Below are 27,841 nucleotides of genomic sequence, written 5' to 3'. Positions count from 1 at the left end.
GACATACTGAGTCCCATTAATGAAAAAGCTAACAGGGAAAAAAAGCTTTTACTGTTTGTATTGTAAACTCAATGTATTTGTTGACTTTTGCACTTATTTTGGATTGTCACATAATGACAGGTTTCAATACAGAATTTCTACATCAAACCTGTAACACAAAGGGGCATTAAGCTGCATTTCTTTTTACTCAGGGTAAAAAGACTGCTTGTTTTTTGTTTGCTAACAGGAAAGTATAACTGGAGCACCTAAGCTCACATGGCTGGCAGTTTATAGCAATCTTTTTATTTGCCACCAGTATAAGTCAGTTTAAAAAAGTGGGTCACTTTCTCATTGTTGAAGAGAACTCCTAGCTTCACCTCTTCATTCTTATCTTCTTTAAACTGCTAAAATACACTTCAGCTACGCTGAAGAGGATCATACATTTTCTCTAAATTCCATCCACAGAAATGATGTAATTGAAACGTATGTATCATACATACATGCTATGTTGCTTCTTGCTGATGCATCATCCCTTCCCCTCTCAATCTATTCCAAAGCCTTATTACAGAATTCCTAATTACATTAAAAAACTAGGATTAAAAAGGTTTTTGTTCTAAGAACATGCCCTTCTCCAAATTCACAGTTTTTTTCTGCACTGCCCTCCCTGAGAAATCACTAAGCAATTATGCCTATTTTTTATAATTAATGTTAGATAAACTTCCAATATTTCTTAATTACAGGAACACTTGCTTCCTTCTGTCCAAGGTTACCCAGCATTGATTTAAAAGCCTGGCTTGTTTGCATGCTCATCAGTTTATTACAAGATTGCTTGGGTAGTTTTTTGGTTTTGTTTGACCCCCAAAGGAAAGTAGCACTTGAATAACAAAACCCAAGCCCTTCAATTGTCCTTGGAACCCAGAAACAGAAGTTGGCAGCACAAAGCATAAATAATTTTACTAAAACAGAGACAGACTTACTTTGCTTGAAAGCATGGTAGACATTCAGCAGTGTCAAATGATCTCCATCTATGTGGGCAAACCTCATCTTGGCTTCATCTGCTGCTTTCTTTGCTTCCGTGGGGCGAACAAAACACTGTGGGACTAAACAAGGTTGGTATGGGCCCAACACAAACGCCCATATCGATGAGTCACGCATTCACAGATAGAGGAACAAGGCCTAGCTAGGTCAGTTCACAGAGCATAGGGCAGGGCAGGATGGCCTCCAACTGCATCTTGGACTGTTTACTACCTTGATTTGGTACATCAACACCTAACCACATCTGTAAGACAAGAGGGTTTCAAAGCTACAGACTACCTGATTATTTAAATAGAATTATATGTATGCATCAAAATCTCTAGTCTGAAGGCCATCAGGGTTACCTACACAGACTGGAAGGCTAAACAAATCTTAGTTCAAATCCAGTGCTGATAGCTCTACCAAGAGCTAGTATCCCATGGAATTAAACACTTTAATTGCAAATTTGCTTTTTCAGAAAGCCCCTACAGACAAAGTAAGTATTTCTGAAACTGAGTGTACTAGGACAGTCTAAATCAACTTGAGGTTTGATTATCATGAGTCTGTTACTAGACAGAATACACCAGTCAAGTCTCTTCCCACATGGTATTGCTATCAGCACTGGTATACAGAAACATGTGAATGAAGGTATTAATAAGTCTAAAGGCTGTGATGGTAGCGGTAGTGGTGGAAGGTTAAACCGTCCTTTGGCACTACTTCAAATAAAAAATATATATCAAAAAATGCAACATGATGAGCTTTCTCTATCATTATATTCTCTTACATACATCTAATTCATCTCCCTTCCATCTAAAAATTGTATTTTACCATCTCTTATCCAGACACAAACTAGCAAAGACCATAAATAGTAATGCAGCCAACTTAATTCATGGTCTGTCAACATTCTAGTATGTTTTAAGATTGATATCAATCCACAGGATCTTGAAAGTAGTTATAAGAGATCTGCTGGAGCAGGGAGGTTGCACCAGGTCACCCACTGTGATTCCTTCCAATCTTACCCATTTTCTGTTTTACTTGATAGAGATCTACACCATTTATTTGAAAATTAATCAGTTTGGTTTTAAGTGAGTGTACTTTTTAAGAGGTTAAATTTCAATAAAATTAATGATTAAATACTAAAAATACTTTATCTTTTTCCAGCTGCTTGGGACTACATTAGTTTTCTCATTAATGAAGCCCTGAAATCACATGAGAACACCTCTTTGCATATAACATATCCCTATCAAATGAGGGCTTTTTTGTGCAGTGTTATGTAGTTTTTCTTTAGTCTTAAATGTGCATAGAAGCCCCAAAGCACTAGATATTGTGAGCTGAATACCAGATGCAACTTGAGGGGGGAAAAAAAAAAAATCACACTGTAACAGTGAATCATGGTAACAAATCAACAAAGACCAATGCATTAAAGAAAATGGAAATGCAGGGGTGAAATAAACACCCTGTATAATGGGTCCTGCATTTGAAAAAATAGATAATATCAAGTATATTTTAATTTCTAACTCATACTATTAAAAGCAAAATCCAGATTATTCTATCACTGTCTTAACTCAGTGTTTCAAAAAGTAATACTACATTCCATACCACAGCATGGCACCATGGCTCTTATAAAATGTAGTATAATCATTTAATATGCTCATTTATTTAATGCTATTTTTGCTCTTTTCTGTCACCTAGTTTCCCATTCAGTCCAAACTTAATACATGGATTGCTATCAACAACCTGACAATCTTTATGTGCACTTAATGCACCAAAACATATTATTATACTGCTGGTTTAAAGTGCTTACTTTAGGAAACAGCCCTCACAAAGACAAGGACTATGGGTTTTTTAAGAGCAGTGTTTTAGTTATGACCCATAAATTAACCAGCTTCAATCCATTTTTTATTTTTCCCCCAAAACTTATTTATCATTATGTTAATTATGCTTTAAAACAAAGAAGGTATCGTGGCCTGGGAAAAGGAAATTGGAGAAGGAGTAAGGCAAATCAGTTGAAGGCCACAGACAAAAATACTGAACTGACTTGTTCTGTAGTAGATACTGGGGGGGAGATGGGAGAAGAGAAGAGAAAGACAGGCACCAACCTACCACCACCTCCGCAATTAAGCCTACCATTTAATTAAAGAAAAATATTATGATTCTGCCCTGCCCATCTGCTCTGAGTCTGAACAATCATAACTCTGAAACAAACATTTTAACTTGTTCTTAAAAACTTTCATATAAATATACTGTAAAACTAAACTGAAGCAACAGCTTTTACACTTAATCAAAACTTTTTTTTTCTCTATCCAACCAAGGCAAGCATGTCAACAATACACCTGCACTGTGGAGAGCCTGGTAAATTATCACATCCCAAAGACAAAAGAGTCCTTATGAGTATGAGCACCCCCATTTTCAGAATAGATTAAAACCTGCTGCTTGTCCTATGACCTCTAGTTATCAAACAAAGTCACTTCTACACAATAGGGAAATTAAATACAAGGTTTGCTTGGTAACATTTTCCTCCCATTAAGCTCTCTCAGCAAGTAGCTCTGCTCTGACACAGAGCTATTAATGTAACAACAGCAAAGTACAACTGTACACCTCAGTTAATTCTTATAAAGATACAGCTTCCTTCCAAGCTTCCTTTTCCCTTTGAAAGTACTGACTGTTCTCCAGTTTTGCCATTTAGTAACTGAAAAATGTATCATGTACAAGCTTATGATTTAATATAAATTATACTCTAATCCCTTTGGGAAGACTGTGATTTATCAAAGTGTGGAAGAATGCACAGTACAGAACAGATTTTACTGCCTTAAGAATTAGTGGTCGAGATGATATTTCTGGGCCTGACTATGAACCTAAATGGAAATTTCTGTTCCACTAGCCTGATTCCCCACCCCCAACAATTCATATATATATATATATATATATATATATATACTTTTAACTGATGATTGGAGCAAACTCTTAGATCATTATATGCACTAGTTTTCAACATTACTACTCACTAGCTTCAAGGTCTCTACATAAATCCATAACAACTGAACCCATATATGAAGTTTTAAAAAGCAAATCTAATTTTATTAAAAATATATTTATGTTATTTTTCTGATGTGGGAAAATTAAATATTCCCCAAACTGAAGATCTGCAATTTGTTTAGTTTCTCTTTTCCTGCTATTACCTGACAACATGGCAGTAATAGATAGGACCTCATTAGAACAGTTGTAGTCACAGCTCGCAATAACCATTTTAGCCAGCTGTGGATCCAATGGAAATTCAGCCATCATGGATCCCAACTCAGTCAAGTCTCCATCATCATTTAAAGCAGCCAGATAATTTAAAAGCTCTAAGGCTCTCATCAGAGTTTCAGGAGCTGAAAGAAAAAAAAATATGTAAATTCGCACATTACCCAAATGGCTCTGACTCGGCAAAAATCAAGGAAACACAGTCTGTTAGTAGGTATCTTTTTTTTTTTTTTTGGTTCTCCATTCCCTAGCATCCAATGCAAAACTTGCCAAATCCAGCAATACACACCCAAGTATGAATGAATGGGGGCAGCAGGGAGGGAACACTTATTTAGAAAAGCTCTAAATTTAATCACATGCTTTAAATATTTGAAGATTATTGCATTTCAAAATTCAGACAGCAGTCGAAATGTGAAATATTCAGTACCAGTAATATCACTTCTCCCTGCAGATACTTTTTCCCTTGTTCCATACAAAACATAATAGTCCTAAAATTTCAGCCATGTCAACTCTAGATACCTACAGTCTTCCAGAAAGCCAGTAAGAATGTTCTCTATATCTTGCATTCCTCACACAGTAGGTATTAACCCACAAAGAAAAATAAAATGAAATCCAAAAGTCTTTCTGCTAAGCTATCACCCATGTTACACACAAACAAAGCATTTAACTGTTCTGTAGAACTATTAAAAAACTTACATACCAGGTCAGATTTTTATTTTAGGGGAAAAAACAACTAATTCACCTATGTATATACGACTGATTTGCATTTTTGATTAGCAATATCACCCACTTATTTCTGAAGCATATATGAACATTTACACTTAGAAGAAAGATGCATAAAAACTACAGTTGGAACCAAACCATGTATTCAGCTTTGAAAACACCAGCCCATTTTATTTACAGTTGTTAACAGATTGCACAATTAGAATGAGCAATCAAGGTGATAAACAAAAAACCTCAAATAACAGACTTTGTAATGCCAAGAATTTTCTCTTATTCTCTGAAGGAAAGGGCTTTCAGTAGCTTCTTTGGTTCCACTAAAAGCTCTTACACAGAAAAAGCTTGCTCGGATACGACACAAAGCACTAAATTTCAGGATAAACAAAAGACAATTCCTTACAGATTACAATTAAAAAAACAGAAAAAAAAAAAACAATGAGAGACTTTATTCCATGTTGTCATTATATAAAGTAGTCATAAAAATAAAGATTGTAAAGATGGAAAGAGATACCTGGAGGATCCATAAAATCAAAGTGCACCAAATCATCTATACCAAGCTTCTTGAGCTGTAATACTACAGATCCTAAGTTAGACCTCAAAATTTCAGGGTATGTGTTGTCCTGGGGGGATGAGGGGGGAAAAAAAGAAGAAAATTTGTGACACTTCTTCAGACACTTTACACTACAGAAGTATTCAAATTCTCATTTTGTTTAATACCACAGCACTCAACAACCTGAATCAGACATTCTTATAAACACAATGTAAAAACCACAATCTTACCTGCATTTCAGTTTTGTAGGCTTTCTCTGTATAAAGCCTGAAGCACTTGCCTGGTCGAGTACGACCAGCACGGCCAGCTCGCTGCTGGGCAGACGCTTTACTGATCGCAGTCACCAACAGAGACTCCACTCTGATACGAGGATTGTACACCTATTTCAAAGCGGAGGCAGAGCAGGACAGATGGTAAAAGAATAAACAATGTTCATAGATAGGACAACTACCCAAACTGCTTTAAACTTATTTTTAAACATAGCTTCTGCACAAGTTGTATGTATCTGAAAAGGAAAAAAAAAAAAAAAACTGGCTACAGAAGACTCTGGAGAGCTTCAAATACAACTGCCTAGAGAACAGCAATTTTTATTCATCTTCTAACAGCAACTCCTGCCAGGCTCCCTGTTCTTGAATGTATTTTTAGATAAATTTTCATGGCAAATGGAATGTGTCCAATTTGTTCTACAGAGTGCTAAACACTCATGGTGCTTAAAAAATCCCATAAAAATGTTGTCTTGATATAACTACTGATGCCTTAAGTTTTAGATTTTATATTTTTCAGATTCTGTACTGCCTTAAGAGTGTAACTCTGAACTTCATATAAAGTGTTAGCAAGTTCTCTTCACAGTTTAGTCAGACAAAACAATCCTTTTCCAGCCTGAGAACCAAGGATACCATTGTGGCTTCAGGCCCAAAAAGTGTAAACAACAACGAATTGAAGAAAGCAATTTGGAAGGATGGGACTTCATAACCTGAAGCTGTATTTGGACAATTAACCCCAATATGTAAATGGGCCAAAACTTATAAAAATGTGAAAACTCAGGACCAGGCATCCATCTAGGGTACAGCCATGGCCGGGTTCTTGTACTGCCCATGGTGTAGCCTTTGAAGGCCTTTTAATAAATACCTACTTTATTCCTTTAACACTGTCTAGCCTCTGTTCCAGGTAGCCACTCTAGGCATCACTATGAGGTTAAATAATCATAGTCAAGATCAGAAAAATCTAACATTAAGGTTTCATGCAACTGTAAAGATCAGGCTGATGACAAAACTGTATTTCAAGGGTATATGCAGACTATCACAGTACAAAATATCTGCTAGTATTTACTGTAAAACTTCCACTGCAGTCATATCTAAACAGCAGCCCTGCCAACTCAATAGGGCTCCTGGAAATGAATACACTGAAAATGAAGACAGTAGTCGAACAGTAGTTTCAGTTGAAGACCTTTTCCGTCCATGTTTTAAGAACTTTCTGGTATGATTCAGTATAAAATATGTACAGAAATTTTAGTTCTTATACTGGAAGAATACCTTCTGTAAAAAGAATTATTTGTGAAAAAAGTTCAGCCTTAATGGCAATTGAAATTTGTGCATAAAAACACACTGGCTGTACTCACATTCTGCTGGGTGTCTGTCTCATTTTGCAAAAGTTAAAAAGGCTGAAAATGTGTACTGCTATTAAAGGAAAAGACTAAGAAACCAAGTTATAAAGAAAGCTACATTTAGTGAAAAAACCAAATGAAGCCAATGACATTCATATTTTATGTAGTTACTGGGTTGACTTAGGAAAGCTACTTCAGTTCCTCTGAACACCCTATGATGTTCCAAGAACCACAATACGAGCTTGATTACAATCTTCAGGGCTGCAACAGTACATGATAAATACTGACATGAAAAAGCAGGAATGATTTTGTCTCATTTTAGTGCTGGAGTTTTCTACAGTGACTTAAAGGAAAATAAGGCTTCTAGAACCACTTTTATTTACTTTCATACAATTTGTTTTCCATGAGCATCCTTGAGCATCCTCAAGCATAGACCAACAGTACAAAACTGCCCTTCCTGAAGTATCTAGAAAAGCTATATTCCAAGTCAAACACCAAATTCTCACACTTTTTTTTTAATTATTCTATCTGAAGTTCACAGACTAAGCACAAACAGCAAAAATCTTAAGTTAAAAACAAAACAAATCCAAACCAAACAAATTCAAAATTTCAACTGTAAAAAGACCTGTCAAGTGTTTGCAAAGGGAAGAGAAGCCTGAGCAAACCAGATTCTATCATCTTTCCTACTATAAAGAGAAAAAAATAGTACCTACCTTCTGTTTTGCAAAGCCAGGATCAATCACAAACACTACACCATCTATTGTCAATGATGTCTCAGCAATGTTAGTGGACACCACAACCTGTGGGGAAAAAAACCACAAAAACAAAAACCAAAAAAACTAAATGAAACTATTTCATCCTGAAGATGAAGGGCTCCAATTCTGTCTCTGCACAAATAACCTTCAGTAAACTTTCCATCAATAATCAATCACTGCCAGAGCTGCTCTCCAATACTTTCACAGGATGATCTGAAATCAACCAGAGGAACTTCTAGTGAAAAGAAAGCAGTTTTCATCTGCTGTTTTTTTCTCCCCACAGGTCTATTAACTATGTAACAAATGTTAATCGAGAAAAAGAAAAGCAAAAATTTAATTTATGAAACCACTACTCAATTTTTTTTCTCACATCTCTGGTACAAAGTGACGAGTTATACTGGAACCCTTTAACATCATTAATCAATTCTAGCTTTTTTCCTTTTTCTGAAGGCCTGAACACAGTAAACTGGTTAAATAATATTAAAGTTATATACATTACCAGCACAGTACTTTTTTAATTTGGTTTGAAATAAAGCTGTTACCAACACATTCCAGCTAAAATTGTGAACAATATGTATTTAATTTCTACTGTCTTTTTCTATCACCAGATATTCAAACACCTTTACATATCTTTAATGTTACTTTCTTAGCCTTTCAGATTAAGTCATATGCAAAAATTAAAGCAAAGGTGACTATCAGAGTTCCAAGGCTTGATTTGCCACCATTTAAATTTTTATGTCCATAGATGCAGCGTAACAAGCAATGGATACCATTAGCTCTCATCCCAACAGCGACCACACTGAATCAGGTTATTAGATGTTATTAACTCAGAAAAGATCCAAAACCTGTTCAGCACTTCATCAGAAATGCTCACCCTTCACTTTCTAATTTCAGAACATTCTGGCATTACTGCTTTCAGTTTATCAGTTAGAACTGGAGAGACCCCCTAATACTTAGTTCAGAATTACAGTGAGGCCAGTGACTGCTGATTTCCCTTCCTGCTTGCTGACCACTTTGCCAGTCGGCTACTTATCACACTCAGCTTGTCTCTTCTTAAGGTCTAAGCTTGCCCAAATACTACAATACAGTGAAAGCAGTACTTTGGAAAAAAATGCTGACAATTATTTTGGAATTACAGCGTTTCACCCTAAAATGACATGCTACTTAGAATTCCTCAAACAAACAGAAAATACTATACACATCATTCACAGATGACCTGCACAAATTAGTCAAGAGATCACAGCTACAAATATCAGTGCAAGTCAGTGCAAAATCTCAATACATCTTCATTAAAAATTTGAAAGGCATTAAATATACAAATTAAACTCATACTTTCACATTAGAAGTCTAGTCAATCCACATTTACCTTACTGTAACAGAGTATACCTCATTTAAGTTTTGTGTTTTTCTGTTTCTGCTAATGTACAGAACCATCTACACCAAGATTCTTCAAATACTAATTACATAGCAGAGAGAGAAGTTTTTTATCCTGCTTTTAACCACTGATTTCTATTAGAACACTTCAATATCAGGAAATCAATATAGTTAGTGTGCTTAGTCCACAGCAGTACAACAATTTAATTTGTACCTGAATTCACTTAAGCTATACAGAACTTTCCCAAGGTAGAAAGAAAAAAATTATTTACATAATTCTTTGCACATACAGATCATTTGTTAATGTCACATTTCTTAAAAAATGACAATTAATGACTTTAAAAAAAGAAGAAACTTTAAAAAGGCTGAAGAAATTGTAATATCTTTCAAGTCTAAATCAAAAGACAAAGTTACTTGAACATCAAACAATTGAAATCATCACTTAAGTATATAAAATAATGAATTATAATCAACCTTAGCTATAGGTTTTGCAGTTTCTGAGATTAATTTAAAAACTGTTTAGAATATTAAAATACACACAGTATCTACATCTAAAAACATATCTGTATTGCATATGTATTAACTAGCAATGCTTAAGACTGCTGAAACAAACTAGAACACAGTTTGAAAAGAAGGGATAAGATGACAAGGAGCCTTTAACATAGGGCAATAGAAACCTTAAGTCATCTTTATCTTCCTCAATTAAAAAAACATTCTTAATAGTTAATCAGAGTATTTGTCTGTAATCTTAAGCCTTTTCACAGTAATAGCTGCTTTCTTAGCTCAAAGAGGACAAAAAAGTGCGAAGTTGTCAAGCTGCATTACTACTAGCTGTTACCATCACTACTACAGCAAAATGCCACACTACTTCCAGCATCTTATTCCAAAAAGTTAAAGCTCAGGAGATACTTAGTTACTGCAAGCATTTCACTTACACTTGTATGACCGTTAGAGCCTTTGAAAGGATTCAGATCACCTACTAGCTCCCTCAGCAGTGCTAAAATCTAGGTTCAACTCCCACAAAGGACTGGATGAAGAGAGACATTTTCTTAAATAGACAGGCACAGCACCACAGTTTTACTTTACATACCTTGATCACTAAGACTAACTAAAACTAAACCAACATTTTAAAAAATTGCAACACAGATGCACTTTCACTCACAGATTTGTTATGAAAATAAAAAGTAAAACATGGAAGCCCGAATATTTCAGCCAAAGAGGAAAAGTAACTTCATAGGTCTAAGTCTGTTGCCTACATGCTGTGTCTGCTTTGCCCTATATCAGGCATCTTTTGGGCATAGCAACGTTTCCTGTAGTAAAACAGCTGCTACACCAAGAGTGTCTTCCTCTCAGAGACTGGTACTGGCTCTGTCATTTCAACATAACAAAAACTACACTCTGCACTTGTTATCCTCTTATGCAGAAAACCAAAACCTGACTATTCTGAAGGGCATAGTTTTAAACATGAGTGAAAATTTAATTAAATACATAGCTATCACTTATTACTTAAAAGCAATTCCATTCATTTAAGTCATTTGCAAATACAATTTTGTTGCAGCATTCGTTTCATGATTTCAGACTGAATGCTTTCTGCAATCAACTTCTGCAGGAAAAGAAGATCATTTCACTAAATTTAATAAGTGATTTATTCTTCCAGAACACTAGAAAGTTGTCACTAGTATTATACATGCACTGTACTGCACAAAACCAAAAATAATCAAGGAACAAACCCTGCCTAGAGCACATAGTATGATTCAGCTTTGACCTTCAAAATCTTAGCTTTGTGACTGCCAGTTCTGCAGAGCAGGAGTTTAGTTTTAGGAAGCTTTAATATGACTCCTTTCTAAAAAAACATATAGCTTCTACTGTGGATTACTGGAGCACTGACATAATCATTTTATGAAGAACATTCACCGTGCCATATCAAGTTTTTCAGCGTCTCAATCAATTTTGTCTAATAAAAACCTCAATTCCTCATTTATTACTTCAAAAATAAACCTTAAACTTCAACATACTTGTTTTAACTTGCACCTTCTCATAAACCTTAAGAAACAGATAAAACCTGCCTGGCAATCTACCCCTAAGAGATAGCCCAAATTGTCTCAAGAAAAAAAGGGGGAAAAGCACCTCTCAAAATAATTATTTAAGGAAAAAAAATCCCATCCTCCACATAAATTATTTTTCACATAAGAAACTTAAATGAATGCCATTTCCATTCAGTCAAACCAAACTGTTACCACAACATCCTAGCCCTATACAGATGGATGACAGAACTTTGATTTGTACTGAGAGACAAATTTCAAGTTACCTAAAAATTCTAATGTGATAAAATACTGCATTTTTAAGGCTTCATAAAAAACCCCCTTGTACTTGTTGCTGTCGAAATATATTTAAAGGAGCTGAAAGTCATATTTCGTGGCCCATGCAACTATAAGTAGCTACTTACAGAACAGAACACTAACACAGCTTAGTATTTACCTTTCTTCCTATTGCTCCATTTTGTTTTTTCGGTGGGGGAGGTTCAAATATTCTTTGCTGTTGCTGTGGAGGAAGGGTGGAATACAACGGAATGATTTTTATGTCACCAACTTCAGGACCTAAGTCATCAATTTCACGTTTTATCCTCTTGCAAGCTTCATCAATCTCCTGCAAAACAAGAATACTGGTTAGAAGAGAACTCCATGAAAAAGGAAGCATACTTAGAGCGCTTATGACAATTAGATTAAGTATACACCCTGAAGAACAATCACAATAACTTCTAGTTTAAAAAATAAGAAATCAATCATGGTGCTTACCGAATCTGCAATCAAATTTCCACAATACTTCAAGATGTTTCAGCTTCTATACTCTAATGAACAGCGTAATTTGCATTCAACATCCTTTTTCTTTTAGTCATGTTTCCTAATTAAATCTCTACAAATTGTACTAAAATTGAAATCTCTCACCCTGGAATATTAAACTGCACTCATGACCTTTTCAATTTTCACAATCTGAAGGAAACTGATGTGCAAGATATTTTAAACAAGCCAATTAAGCTTTAATGTCACGTATCACTAATGCAATTATATGGAAGATTTGCTTCATTGTACCTAATGAGAACAAACACCTTTACAGTATAAACATGGATACTCAAAACCAAACCTCTCAATCCCGGGCTTCAGATCTTACTTCAAAATTAACTGAAATTTCATTTAAGCTTAAGAAAAGTCAGTGAAATACTCTGAAGATGAAAGATGTTTTATGCTTTTTTCTACCATAGTATTTTCTAACCTATTGTCTGCTTACCATAGAAAACAGTTCACCACAGCCCAACTGTCCTAAGTTCATTTCATTTTTAAACTACTACATTTAAGCCAGCTAGGTGACCAATAGTTATGACAAGGTCTAAGGAAAATTACATTGCACAGAAATTTAGGTTAATGAGTAACACCATTCATTATCTTTAACATAAAAATCACAACAGAGCCTTCACTAGTGTAACTAAGAGACACACTGACCAACTATGGATCTTCCATCTGAACCACTGAGGGGAGAATAAAGTCATGACAAAAAAACAGCAGTAGGCAAAAGCAAAAAAATTTACTACAACATTCTCTAAGAGGGGAGACCTCCCTTACCACACTGACTAGCCTGAAGCTGAAGTAATACTTTAGACCCTAAAGCAAATATACAGAATTGGTAATCTAAAGGCTCCGTAAAATGACAGCTTTAAACTGTGATTTGAAAGGCAAAAGCAGTCTCCCTTTTAGAAATCATAAATTCAGGTAAATCTACACCAAATTTGGGTCATTCACTTCTTTTTAAAGAGACATTTGAATTCTCAGCACAAATGCTGAGTATGTTTTAAAGAAGCACAGACAATACTTGTTCTGTATTGATCAGTGTATACAATTAATGTAAGCATGGCAAAAGCCAGTTCAGCACTGGATAAGCATTGGCATATCCAATTCAGGATATTCTATGATTCTAACTGTATGCACAACCACACTGAGATGATGACCAAAATTGTATCCCCCAAATACACAAGACAGAAGGATTATGTGTAGTAATAACAGTTTTAAAGTGTTATGGATACACCTTTGAGTGCTCAAGATTTGTTTGCATCACATGAAGTTACCTAAATCCAGAAATATGACCCATATAGTTGAAGGCACAATCCTATCTTTAATCCTTTAAAGATCCCGGAAGTCTAATTCAATCATCTCACTTTATTCAAGTACGAAAGGCTTCTTAAAAAGATACAAACCATACACTTTTAAATATTTGCACACTATATACTCCAAATAAATTCATTATAAAACCCCTTCCTGGAATAAAGATTGCAACAATCTGCACAAAAGACACTTCTTCTCAGGCAGAACAACAAGAAGGTAGAGTGAACTTGGATTGTATTTGGATTATGTCTGAAAAACTCAAAGCTACCACACTGAGTACTTGAGATAGTGGGTAAGGTGGTATAGGAAGTAGGACCAGACACAGGATAAAAGGACCCACACAGACCCATGATGCCCCTGTGCATCAGCACAAGGACCTGCTTCATAGTTGGAAAACAGGCCTAACATACAAAAAAAGCATGAGACTTCAGCAATGCTGAAGTTACTAGATTGATCCTAGTTCTTCACAAACAAGACTTCTTAGGACTAGCACTTGAAAAATACTTCTCAGTAAAATAATATTCAATGAACCTGTCCATTTGATGCACTCATGCTAAAAAAAGGTGACTACCAAAAGGTAAAAAACAAGCAGGCCACAAAAAGAGGAACAATTACACTAGCATTCACTCATTTTTCTCAAGCTGCAAGTGTCACAACACATCGGTACTTCACAAAACCCAGTAATCAGACTTGTCCCAGACAGTAATCTCAAGTACTTTAAAGCTTCCAGAAACTTCCTCTTGATCCCATCAAAATAAATTTACACAGGCAATAGTTACAGTTAAACTGCAACATTATGGAAACTAGAATCAAGCAGCAGTTAAGAACCCCTCAATACTACACTCTGAACATTAACATGGAGTCCTCAACATTCTTCCACACCATCAGCCCCTTAAGTGATTTTCCTTGGAAAAGCTTCCAAAACAACTACAATCCATAAAGAGAATTTATTCTTTTTATATATACTAGTGATCAATAAGGTAATGGGGTGGTGAATATTTTTCAACCAGGAAAAACGAAGTCACCTCAACATCCAAATGACAGTAAACAGTTTTTATTTTGAACTTACAGATAAGTAAAAATAGCTTAAAAAAGAAAAAAAAAAGCTGCAATCTGGAAAATAATTTTATCAAGATTATTGTTATTAAATCAAATTTAAGCTAATTGAAACGGTGTTCCTTCCAACAAATTGGTGTGATTAAGACTGATTCTAGACAAAAACCTGAGCAGGCTGCTTTGTTTTTAAATAGCTGGTGGGCAACAGGCAATATTTAGAATATCTGTCAAATTAGGTGAATTTAATTCAGCAGTTTTAAGTTTTACTAAGAAATTCTAAGACCCCAGAAAGCTTCAGGATTTTAACATTGACTTCCATTTGTGCAACACCTAAGTCTGTACGGGAATGAATACTTAGCATTGTATCGTTTAGAAAACAAAGCAAGACCAGGGTGCACAGTTTCCATTCAATTTATCAGTAACAGTAGTGCAGCCATCGATATTTTCACAGAACAGTAAGTAGGTTACTTTATGCCTTCTGAATCTGACAAGAATTTTACTCCATCTTGAGCCACTTTTCCAAAGAAAAGGCAGCCTAATGGCTAGTGCCTAAAAAAAAAAAAACATAAAGCCACCTGGATTCACTAACTTTTATTCCTCTCACTGAAGCTGTTTTTTCTGAGCAGCTAGAAAAGGTCTACTAAAAAGGCCAAGGTCCACCAGCCCAGAAGCAAACTTTTGCATATGAAGCCTGTCAACAAAACAAATGAGTCCTGAACTCTTCAGAATGCCAGGACTGAAACCAAGAGGACCGTAAGTTTTCCCGTGGCTTAACTTCAAGAGTACCACAGAGTAGGACTAATGCTTAAATCTTCATGCCTCCACCATCTTTGATGCATACTAGTAAATACTTACCAGACTGAAAGCATGAACAGGACTTTGTTCATGTCCTGGACAAAGTATTACTAAGTAATATTCAGCAATACTCACTTTTTTCCCCTTAAAAAATATATAACTTACAAAAGCCTTATTACTAAAAATCTTCTAGGTATGACTTTTAAAGACTGTCTGTGCCAGTTCCTGGTTCCTCAGGCTCTGTGTCAAAACACATAGCAAAGAGAAACTTGGAAGTAATTGAACCACAAGCCAATACCTTATCAGCTGCCTCCAATAACACATTTCCATTGCTCTGTATCCTCTCACTACTTCAATATCTAACATATCCTAGCTCTGCATCAAAAACTAAGGATTTGAATGTATTATTAGCAGTTCATCTAAAAGGAGCTGTATAAAATTAATCACACAAGAGACTGATTTTGCCTATCATACAGATTACTTTTTTCTGCTGTTGAAAATGAAGTCTTTATTACATGTTCAAGCTGAATGCTCAGTAGAAATTCCCTTCCATTTCTCTTCCTGATAGCATTTTTGCAGTTAAAAGTAGGGTGCTCACACTGAAGACCATGAACAACAGAAAAAATATTACAGGACCAGTTGCACATCTTATTGAGTTAGTGCACCATGTCTTTAAGAAACAAGTTTGTGCTGCAAAAATACATGATTCTTACTAGTTCCATTATAAGTTCTAGTCAATGGCAGGCAAAAAAAAAAAAAAAAATCAAAACCCACAAACATCAAAAGAAACAAGCAGCAATGCAGTTCACAGAATCACAGAACAAGTGGTTGGAGAGAACCTCTAGGATCATCTAATCCAACCTTTCTTGTCAGAAACACAGTCTAGGCAAGACAGCCCAAAACCTTGTCCAGCTGAATCCTACATGTCCGATGTTGTGGAACCCACCATTTCCCCTGGGAGTTTATTCCAATGGTTGATTATTTCCATTGTGAAGAATTTTCCTCTGGTCTCTAACCACAATCTCATCAGGATTAACTTTTATCCATTACCCCTCATCTTTTCATGTGGGTCCTTGTAAAAAGGGAATCTCCATGTATGTCGTAGCCACACTTTAAATACTGGTTCATGATGATGAGACTCACCCTGAGCCTTCTTTTCCCAAGGCTGAACAAACTGAGTCCCCTCAGCATTTCCGACTACTTTGAAATATTTGTGGCCTCAAGTTACTGAGTTACGCTGCTCTTGCAAATCTAGCCATCCTTACCTTCTGTTTGTGTGCAAGACTCACCCGTGCTGCCATGGAGAAGGTACAGTGAAATTACACTGACACTAAACAGCAGTTACTGAATGATGGACCATAAATTACCCTAAGCCAAAGTAATTCCATTGCCAGCATCCACTCTAACTCACAGGCCAGAGTGGTCTATGCCAACAGCCAGTGAATTTGCTGGCGAGGCGCCACTCAATCCTAAGGTCAAAGCTCTATCTCAGCTTTACAAAAACCCGCTCTACAGAAAGATGGTGACTACTGATGTCATTTAAGCACCTTCAATGGGACAATTTGAGCACTTGGCATGCAAAATAGAGTTCAACAATTTTGTAAACATGGCCCTTGGGAACATTATTGCAGAATCCCTTTCTTCAGCTGACCCTTTATTTGGTACACTCGAAGAATCTCACAGATGAGCAAAACTTCCAAGACTGCTCCAGTTAGAACATACTTTAAACTCTTCTAAACAGGAGATGACAGATGTATCTACAGAAGATCAGCTGCTACACTATACAGTTAGATTTAGCTTCATCCTGGATACATGGCTAGCTACATCTTGAATACATCAATTAGGCGTAACTTAAACCCCAAAGGAAACTAACACTGAAAACCTGTAAGGCAATTTCACCTTGTGAAAATGAGTATGGGGCAAAGGAAACAAATGAATAAATAAAAAGTACTTTGCAAACTAGAAATATTTGGCAGACATCTTAACCCGTCCCCTTCTGAGTTCCATCACATGTAGGGCAAAGCTAGTCACATCTGGCTTTGATGACATGAACCTTTCTAGAAATACAGTCTTTGTCTTTAAAGTCTGCATGGAACTTCCATAACTCCCCTTTCTTCCTCTGGAAATGAAAGTAGACTGCTACAAGCTAAAATGACAAAACTGCAGTAAAAAGAACCAGCTCCAAGAGCTGCACCACTTCAGGCCTTTGAACACAAACTGAGTGAAACAAAACTGCAAAATTGTGCAGAGACAAAAAAAGTAATACATGGAGAAAGTCAACACTTGACCATAACTAAAATTGCTCTGTCAAGTCAAAATTGAATTTGCCTTGGCATAATTCCCATATTCAGGATCTCTTTGACCTGATTAATTTATAATATTAAATACTGACAACATTTTGAATGAAGAGCAAAAAACCTTCCTCCTTTTAGCATTTGAACAAAATTAGTATTACTGCACTTATCATGCTGTTCATGCTGCCCATCTCCCTAAATACTTCCTATCTGAATTTAAACAGGACAACTTGTGTTCACTCTCAGTACAGACTTCCTCTTAACCTCACCCAACCACTACCACTGACACCAAAAGAGTTGTCAATTTTTACTTAAATTAGCACATAAGTCTGTTTTCTTTCAATTCCAAAGTTCAACCAGTCTCACAGTGATGAAAATATGATGCCTTTAAAATAAACCCTCATTTACCAAACTTTCTATCAAAACATCAAAATTGTTTTGTAACTCTTTTCTAAACCACCAGTTTTACCAGTATCACTTTAAGCTTTTTTAGAATACTAAACTTCACAGCAACAATTTTAAGTAGATTTATCTACAATCAGCAACACTCCTGATCTGTACTTCACATCTCCAGATGCAGCTTAGATACTTCCTCATAAACATGTAACAATGCATTTGACTTTATAAAAAAAAGGGTGACAGAGAATACAACTGGTATTTGTATATGCCCATGTTACCAGAACATATAAGACAGACCTATACAGTTGCTGTGTCATTATTTCTGTCTTTCCCACCCCACAAGTTTCATCTCTAAGTATGTTACACCTACTCTCGGGTTACTGATCTTAATGGAGTGTAAAATCTAATACCGTTTTAGAAGAACTCCAGTAGGAAATAAACAATTTGCCTCTCAGATCTGCAAGCTTAACAAATGTGTATCTACACAACTAGACTACCAACTCTGTAATCCCAAAGACTGAGAACAAGTTTGACAACCTATTGTCTAAGAAAGACATGTTGACTGAAATGTAATTATGCTTTTCCCTTGTGAAACAAAATCCCTCTCAGTTTCCAATTTTGCTGGTAACTGATGACAGGCAACCTCGTTTACAGCTGTCCAGGTGGAGTGAGTTGATGCTGGCTGGAAGCCAGACACCCACCCAAGCCTCTCTATCATTCCCCTCTGCAGCTGGACAGGGGAGAGAAAATATAAGTGTTCATGAGCTGAGATAAAGACAGAGAGAGGTCACTCAGCAAATACCACCACAGGCAGAACAGGCTCAGATTAGAGATATTAACTGAATTTATTACTAACAAAATCAGAGCATGGTAATAAGAAGTAAAATACAACCCTCAAAACAACACCTTCCCCCCCTCCTCCATCATTCCCTCCTTCCCAGCTCTACCTCCTACCCAGCAGCACAGGGAGAAAGGGAACTGGGGTTATGGTCAGTTCATCACAAGTTATTTCTCTTGCTTCTCAGGAAGAGGAGCCCTTCTCCTGCTCCAGCATGAGATCCCCCCCACGGGAGACAGATCTCCAAGAACTTCTCTGACACAAGTCCATCTCAAGAGTAACAGATCTCTGCAAGCTGCTGCAGCATGGGTCACTCTCCCACAGGGTGAGTGACCAAGGACCGACTGCTCCAGAGGGGGCTCTGCTTTCCATGGGCCCTCGACATGGTCACAGCTTCCTGTCAGGCATCATGGAAGACACCTGCTCCAGCATGGGTGTCTTCCATGAGCTGCAGGTGGATTCTGCATCCTCATAGATCTCAGAGCACCTTCTCCCCCTTCTCCCACACTGACCTTGGTGTCTACAGAGTTGTTCCTCTCACATGTTCTCAACCCTGCTCTTCTCTGGCTGCAATTACAACTGCTCAATAATTTTGTATTTTTTTTTTTTTCCTTCCTAAACATGTTATCACAGAGACATTACCACCATTGGCTCAGCCTTGATCAGTGGCACATCCATCTTTGGAGCTGCCAGGGGTTGACTCTGCTGGACATGGATAAAGCTTCTAGCGGCTCCTCAAAGAAGTCACCCTGCTACCAAAGCTTGGCCATGCAAACCCAATACACCAGGTTATACATTTTTGAACACTGGCATTAAACATGAACACTGTGTTCTGAATTTTCTTTATATACCAGGGGGGTTGTTTGTTTTAAAAAAATCAACAAATAAGCTTTCCTCCTTACAAAGCTTGTAGGAGGAGTCCTGTTTCAAAATGTTCACTCCTACTAAATTTTGCTTTTAAACATCCTCTTTTGTTATTAATCGACTTAAAAGCAGTTCATACAATGTAATCATATACTTTTGCTCCTTTCAGGATTCAGGAAGGAAATTTTTACTGAACACGTATTTCTACACCATTAACAACAATTTTATCATCATCCAGTAGCATGCTAATACAATTAAGATTCCTTTCATTTCCAAACACATTTAAGCTTCTTTTAATTTTCTGGGCATGACAACACAGAATCTTCCTTGCTATCTCCAAGGTTCATCATCTTCTCTATGTCTTAACTAATCTGTACTAATTAACTGCTATCCATCTTAATTCCCATACGAAATTACTTCAAAATCTTTTGGATAAGAAGACAGTAGCCAATAAAGAACTCCATTCTACCACAGGCCACTGCAATTACACCTCATTTTCAGCCTCTTAAACTCCCAACAAGTCACATTTGTACCATTTCAGCTAAAGCATGTTCCTTTTCTGTAATTTCATTTAGCTTTGCATACCCACCTTTCTGGCAAGAAAAACAAATAATCTTGCACCTGTTCATACTGTTTTGAAGAATCTAAAAGAACTACAAAGCATTTCTGCCTAGCATACATCGATTTTAGCCTAGTTACTAAGCCTAATGAACCTGAAGCATATAGTGGTAATGGTACCTAGAGCACATTTTCCCATTCTTGAGACTACAGTAGGTCACACCACTTTAGATTCAACAGTGATACACACAGAGACTCAATTATGATGCTCAACAGAGGCCTCAAAACGTCATTCATCAAAAGGGTTAAAGTATTTCTAGGCTTCTCTACAGAAGCTAAACCAGACTTGAATTTCATGCTAACCACCCAAACTAAGACTAGGCCCAGACAGAGTCAACTCCAATGCCCCTGGGTAGTACCATCAACTTACACATGGACTGGACAATTCTAGACTCCAGAGCAGAGGATGCTAGCTTACCAACATGTGTTTTAAAATGAGTCAGTAACACAGTGTTAGAAGTTTTTATGCTTCATTATATCAATACACTATGACTGTGTACTGTGTGCAGAATTTTATTCAGAATTTCCTTATAATACATTACGTCCTGCAAATCAACCCAGTGAAAATCAAATAACCTGTTCATACAAAAGAAGAGAGTACATCTGCAGCACTGGCAGGTCTGGAGTCTAGAGCCATTTGCCAAAGAAGACACTCATCCCATGCCCTGCAGTGATTGTTGCAACAGGTTATTTAGAGTAATACATAGCACCTCATGCAGCAAGCACATAATTCATAAATCAGAAGGCCATATATTTGTGCTTTGTGAAAGGTTGAAGACCAGCCTGATTTAGCATCTTGCTAGAAAAATAAATTCTGCTGAAACAGCAGGACAGCAGTGTTCCTTTCCCTTGCCACCAATTTTCACCCTTCTGCAACAGCTGTTTCACTAGTTCACACATTTAAGTGCCCAGCTAGTCTGAACTACAAACTAAAACCAAGCACGTAGGTTTCAAAGCCACTATCACTGAAAGTATTTCTTCCTACCTGTATTTTAACTTACAGCAATACTCCAATCAAAGAAGGACAAATGTAAAAGAGTATTTGCTTTTATAGTGACAGTCATTGCTTTGGTTTTTTAAGGGAGGTGACCTGCCAGAAGACACTTTAATCAAATGTCTTAGAAAACACATCTTTATGGCTGGAAAGTCTACTCAAGAAACCAGGGTACCCTTTAGCATCACAAGTTACTTGTACCACAACCCCCCCCCCCCCCGGCATAGTTAAGGTTGTGTTTGCTTAGAAGAAAGACACTGAATTGTTCCACATCCCTTGTCAGGTACTATTTCAAGAGTAGTAACTGAAAGAAGAATGAGTTGAAAAATATTTTTCCTAGCTGCACTTCTTTCCCTATGAAAAACACATTTAGGTTGACTGAATCCAGCAAACTTTCAAAATGTCTACAGGTTTTTAACCTCGTCTCCATCTCAGTTTACCAATATGGACACTCAAAGAGCTTCAAAGAAAGACCAGCACGAAAAAAAACACCCCAGGTTATTTCAAGTAAAGTATTTAAAATTTCCAGAAAATCCTCATTTCCCGATGCAGTTTAGTTTAAGTGCTTGTATACAATCCTCTTTGGCATGGCACAGAGTCCATTTCTGAGACCTAACTCCTTGAACTTATGGTACATAAAGTCTACAGCCTAACACTCCAAGTTATTGATAAAAAAAAACCTGAACATTGTTATTAAAGCTACTACTGATAGCTAAACAGCAGAACCAAATGGTTATTCTTCAGACAAGTTGTACAATATATGTACAGTTGTGCACATCTTTTGAATAAAAACCAAGGATACTCTCAGGTACCCAGATCTTTGGAGTTCCCATCAGTACAAACCTTGGGTTCATTCTCTGGCTTTCTGTTTTTGAAGTACTTGAGTTGATGAGAATTTTCATTTTAGAAAAGCCTTGCACACCATTCACATTACAGATATGTACAATGTTGAAGGACCTAAAGTGTATGGCAGGTAAACCTCAGGTCATCCAAATAATAAACTAAAAAAGGAAACTGTTTTAGTCTACAGAAGTCACTCGAAGCAATTTCTGTACGGAACAATTAATAGAAAACAGAAGAAAGTACCTCTTGTCCAGTAAGAAAGAGTAAGAGATCTCCTTCTTCTTCTTCACACATATGAATTTGTATCACTGTTCGAATGGCAGCCTCAAGGTAGTCCCTTTCCGGTTCTGGAGTATAGAATATCTCCACAGGATGGGTACGACCCGGGATAGTTAGAAGAGGACAATTATCAAAATAGATCTGAAACTTGCCAGCATCTAAAGTAGCACTCATAACTATAACCTGTAGATTCGGAGGACAAAAAGTTACTCAACATTTATAACTTGTGACATGTTATGCATGCAACATGTGATTTTAAGAAAGTAAATTGCTGACTGTGATATAAGAATACTTTTATTACCTGAATACATCACCCTTGTTTATAAAGGTTCAAAAAAATTCCAAGTCAAATACATAAGGTTAAGCTACAATTGTATTGTTTCTAGGAGCTTCCTCAATACAAAACACATTCAGAATTTCCTAGGGTTAACCTTCCAGTATACATTATCACAGATCAAAAAACAATTATAAAAATCAGCTAATGGTAAGGACAGAGATACTTTATCCATTATGACTGCTGTTGAACTGCTGTGATGCTGTTGAGCTTCATCATTACTGACCTTCAGATCAGATCTTTGTCTTACAACTTCCTTCAAAACTCCCATCAAGATATCCGTAGCCAGTGTTCTCTCATGGGCCTCATCAAGAATTATAACACCATAGCGCTCCAGCAAAGGATCATTCATTGCTTCACGAAGTAACATACCATCAGTCATATACCTGAACAAACAGAAACAATTCCAACTCACATTCTGCTTATTAGGCTTGATACAGAATCCTCTTCCATATTCACTACGTTGCTCGAACTAAGCTTTTAATCAACTTTTTAAATGTAGTAACACCAGCAAACTACTTCCAACACTGTGACATGCTCATTTTGAGTTTTCAAATAGAAATAGAATATAAGTGGAATCTTATGGGGGGGGAGAAAGCTTAAAAAAACAAACGGGAGTGAGGGAAACAAGGTTTAGTAACATTTACAATAGTTTGTAGAGTATTATTGGCAGACTTCCACACCTAAGCTCAAGAGAAGGGAAAACACCCTCTAAAATCCAAGATACACTGTTTCTGCAATTGTTCTCCTTTTCTGTCTGCAGATCATCTGTTCACTTCTTGCTTTTCTGCTACTATTACATTTCTTTTTCCATATTAACTTTATGCTCAGTCCTTCAACTACTTGTAAGACCAAAGAGAAGCCATCTTTTGATAGAAAAGCATTGATCCTTGAACCACACTGTGGTGTTTTTAACTGAGCATTCTGAATGCAATTTGCAAATGATGTATTAAATGCACCTGTTTCCTGGCCGCACAGGAATCTATAACAGATGACAAGTACAACACTCCTGACTATGTGTCCCAGAGCCAGGCATAGGCCAGTTTTGAATATTTGGGAAGTTCTCTTTACTGAAATAATGTACTGAACTTCACCAGAAGTACCCTGAGTAGAAGACCCCACACGTAAAACATCAGCTGAATGTACAACAAAGAGAAACTGCATATTGAAGTGCTTTATTATGAATAGTGCCTTAATAATAAAATACTTATTCAGGTCACCTCCTTCTTTCTGGATCATTTAAAATTAATTTCTATAGGGTGCAGTGTCTTCTTTAGGAGGAATGAATCATTTCCAACTCTATTCATGCCTCATACCTCACACTTCTCTCAGCTCATGCTACAGCTCCCTTGACTCTTCCCCACTCAGACACAAAAGCACCAATCCACAGAGTCACTCCCTAATTACTCCTTTCATAACTTTGCTCTCACCCTTCATAACCCTGTGGTTCCCCTACCTCCAAGTATGCTGTTATACATTTACCTGACAGCTACAATACTTACTTCAAAATGGTTTTTGCACTACTGCAATCTTCAAACCGAATGGAGTACCCAACCTCCTGGCCCAGCATGACATCCATCTCATCAGCAACGCGCTGCGCCACGCTCATTGCGGCCACTCGCCGGGGCTGGGTACACGCGACTCCCCTCTTCGGGCCAGGTAACGAGCGCATGTAGTCAACACACCATTGAGGGATCTGCCAAGGATAAAATTCAGTGATAAACACACTTCAAACAGTCACACGGAATCTCTAACCTTTGTACTGAATCCAAAGTCAGTTAGAATTCCACAGAGATGTCAACTGCACACACAAAAATAGCCAAAGGAGAACAGACTAGACTAGAGATAGACTAGTTAGTTGGATCCACTGCCACTAAATAAAGCACAATCTTGTTAAGCATGAAGATAACCATCTTTGAAATTATCAAGGAAATACATAGGTTCATGGTACATTTTACCCACTTTAGATCAATACCTTTTACAGGTACTTAGCAGCAGCCAAAATGCTCCAGGAGTAACCAAAACTGGAGCTAACACACAAAATTTGAGATCAGTAGCACAGTTAAAATTTTACAGTAAGTAAAATGTATTTTGTGTCTCGAAAAGGTAATATTTATTAATATGTTTAAGCAAAAATAATTATTTTAGTAATAAAGAATTGTCTTAGCCAAGAAGTGCAACAAATAAAATGAACAGATAATTATGTTCATTAGGTTTATTAATAGTGTTCTTCAGAAATTTCAAGAACAACATATAAAACCCCTATGCTTTCCTTCCTGTGTTAGCACTCGTTTTATTTGCCAGTCAGTAGTTTTCTGTTCCTATTAGGAATACGGAAACAGGAAGAATCATCCAAAATAAGTTTTATTCAGAATTCCTATGGTCAGTAACAGTTTGATGGAGATAGATTATTCTCAACATGTTCTCAGTGTGACACTTTATGAGGAGACATCTCCAGGCTGAAATAGTTCCAAGCCTACAGACCAAAAAACCCACTTGTTCTTAGTACTTTCCAAGTATTCTTAAAAGCACGAAGAGGAAAAGAAAACATACCCTTTATACATGGCATTCCAACGAGGAATAAGAGAGAAAGCAGCAGAATTTAAACCAGGAAAATGTCAGTTCTTCATTATTATATTTTCATAGCAAAATGGACATAAGTAAACAGTAAGACATTACCAGATACAGATCAGTGTAGTCTAAAGCATTTTTTAAATGAAGAATATACTTCCACTATAAATATAGGAACAATAAAGCAAACAGAATCAAAATATGACAGGAGCCTATTAGACTGCTGTGAAGAATTCACATTTCTGAAAATCCTATTCAAAACTAGAACTAATAGCAGTTCTTGAACACTAACAGCAGCAACACAAAGCCCAATCCTGTAACATATACATGCCTCCTCTGCTTTACTAAGTCACTAGTAACAGCTCAACTAAGTGTATCAGTATATGTGAGTATTAGGTGAAGCTTTTTGACTTAGAGCAAGTCCTGAAATAAATTTCAAATCAGCAGGTCTGTCAGGCCACTGCAGCATGAAATAAAACCAATTTAAAAGTGATTTTCCAGTAAACAACAAAATTTGCAGCACCGGTGTCAAATGAAAGAAAAGGGGTCCACAGACTTCCCTGTGCTAAGCTGATATAGACAACCACCCGAAGACTTTTCCTGTCCAGCTTTCAAACACATACTTATACTTGGGAAAAGACTGTGCCATACTGCATTTTTTTACTTCAGTCATATCTGGGAATATATTCTCATTTGGTTATTATGAAACCTAGCCTAAAGTTAATCCCACTGACAGAAAAAAACCCTATGCCATCATCAAAATCCCTGACTTTCCTTATAAAAAAGGTCATTCTATCACTATCAAAAGCAGGAGGAATGGCTTTAGTTAGTACCATTTAATCTCAAGGACTTTCTCAAGTAAGAGAGATTTTCAAGTATGACTTCCATAAACATGAGGAGGTAGTGACTACACATACATCCATTGGCCTCTAAGATCAAGGATAAATGGACTAAGGGCTGTTTAAGACTACTTCAAAGTCAAAGGAACTTCATCATTTTAAGAACTGCATAGCAGGAGACCGAAGAGCACTGCCCTTTCTGGCTTTTTTGAGCCTCTCCAACTTCCTGAAAACTTCCTCAGTTAAAAGATACATAGTAGAATTCTCTGAATATTCATTATTTGAGAACCTGTAGCAGTTCTCCTGCACACTAAAGGACAAGCATTTAGCTATACTCCACATCACCTTGCTCCTGAACTTCGCCAAGAAGCCTTCCTGAAGAAGTGGCATCACTCATGTTACATTAATACACAAAGGACATGCCACTCTACCATTCTCTTTACCAAACAAAGTGAAACTATTATAACAGAACCACATACGATCCCAGATTTAAAAGAGAATGAACGCTGCAATTACAGTCATTAAATACCCCTTCCTAAGAGAAATCTGGCACGCCCATTCCACCACTGAGCCTGTTTCCAGTGCGGTTAGAAAAAACAGTTAACTTCGAAGGTTAAGTTTAAATTACAAATCAAGCCACTACAAACACTAAAGAACTGAAAATTAATGTCTTGGCTTCCAGTACACTTCTTCAGTACTTTGGGGTTTAAGTCTATGTGAAACAAGTGAGAAAAGTTTAATCTTCTGGTTTTTTCTATTGTCTGAGCCAAGCGTTTCCAATCCTGGGTACTCTACAAAACTGATGGAAAAACATGCATATAATCACAGAATCACAAAATCGTTTCAGGTGGAAGGTATCTTAAAGATCATCTGGTTTCAACCATCCTGCAATGGCCAGGGATGACACCCACCAGACCAGACTGCTACAAGCCCCATCCAACCTGGCCTTGAACACTTGCAGGGATGAGGCACTCCCAACTTCTCCAGGAACCTGGTCAAGCATTTTACCATTCTCACAGTGAAAAATTTTCTAACAGATAATCTAAATCTCCCCTCTTTCAGGTTAAAAGCAATTTCTCCTTGTCTTATCACTATCTGCCCATGTAAAAAGTCACTCTGTTTTTTTAAGTCCTCTTTAGGTACTGAAAGGCCACAATGAGGCCTCCCTGGAGCCTTCTCTTCTCCAGGATGAGCAATCCCAACTCTCTCAACCTGCCTAAATAGGAGAGGTGCAAATAATAACCAGGGAAAACACTTGAAAGGCAGCAGCTCACTATCAAAAAGATATCTACTACTGTATAGCCTTTTACTATCACAATGAAAGAAGATATTAATTTTGGAAATAATATTTTTTAATTGTTGCCTGCTTTTATTTGTATAAAGCTGACATTAATAGCTTATGTACACCTGCAGTTTGAGCATTAAAAGATTTCTTAGCTGCAGAAAAGTATTTCTCTTGGTCTGATCAATGAATTTAAGGAGAAAAATAATCATCCCCAAACAAGTTTTAAGCACACAACTGACCACAAAAACAATAAGACACTACCATATACAAAACAAAGTTTTCATTAGGTGACAGCAGGACAATTTTCAGTGATATGTCCCTACAGAGACACTGTCAATTGTTTAAGAACATATCTGCAACTTCACAGAGCAAATTAAGAGGAAGCAGGGAAGCTTCCAAGACAATTTATGTGCTTCTGGTAGCTTAAATCCAGTTTTTAG

At 36.8% G+C, this 27,841-nt stretch overlaps 1 protein-coding gene across 1 annotated transcript in view; it reads right to left on the bottom strand.

Moving 5' to 3' along the window:
* Positions 1-27,841, bottom strand: part of DHX15 (DEAH-box helicase 15) — a 45,797-nt gene that overhangs the window by 10,540 nt on the left and 7,416 nt on the right. Inside the window, exons 3-11 of the mRNA XM_053939963.1 lie at positions 24,209-24,402; positions 22,933-23,092; positions 22,337-22,555; positions 11,717-11,884; positions 7,823-7,909; positions 5,737-5,886; positions 5,468-5,576; positions 4,173-4,364; positions 957-1,079 (exon numbers count right to left, since the gene is read on the bottom strand). Of these exons, the coding sequence (XP_053795938.1) occupies positions 957-1,079; positions 4,173-4,364; positions 5,468-5,576; positions 5,737-5,886; positions 7,823-7,909; positions 11,717-11,884; positions 22,337-22,555; positions 22,933-23,092; positions 24,209-24,402 (1,402 nt within the window). The remainder of the gene's footprint in view (positions 1-956; positions 1,080-4,172; positions 4,365-5,467; positions 5,577-5,736; positions 5,887-7,822; positions 7,910-11,716; positions 11,885-22,336; positions 22,556-22,932; positions 23,093-24,208; positions 24,403-27,841) is intronic.

Source organism: Vidua chalybeata, chromosome 4 (genome assembly GCF_026979565.1).
Source record: "Vidua chalybeata isolate OUT-0048 chromosome 4, bVidCha1 merged haplotype, whole genome shotgun sequence".
NCBI classification, from domain to species: domain Eukaryota; kingdom Metazoa; phylum Chordata; class Aves; order Passeriformes; family Viduidae; genus Vidua; species Vidua chalybeata.
The sequence above is the reverse complement of the archived record's forward strand: the minus strand, read 5'-3'. Positions and strand labels throughout refer to the sequence as shown.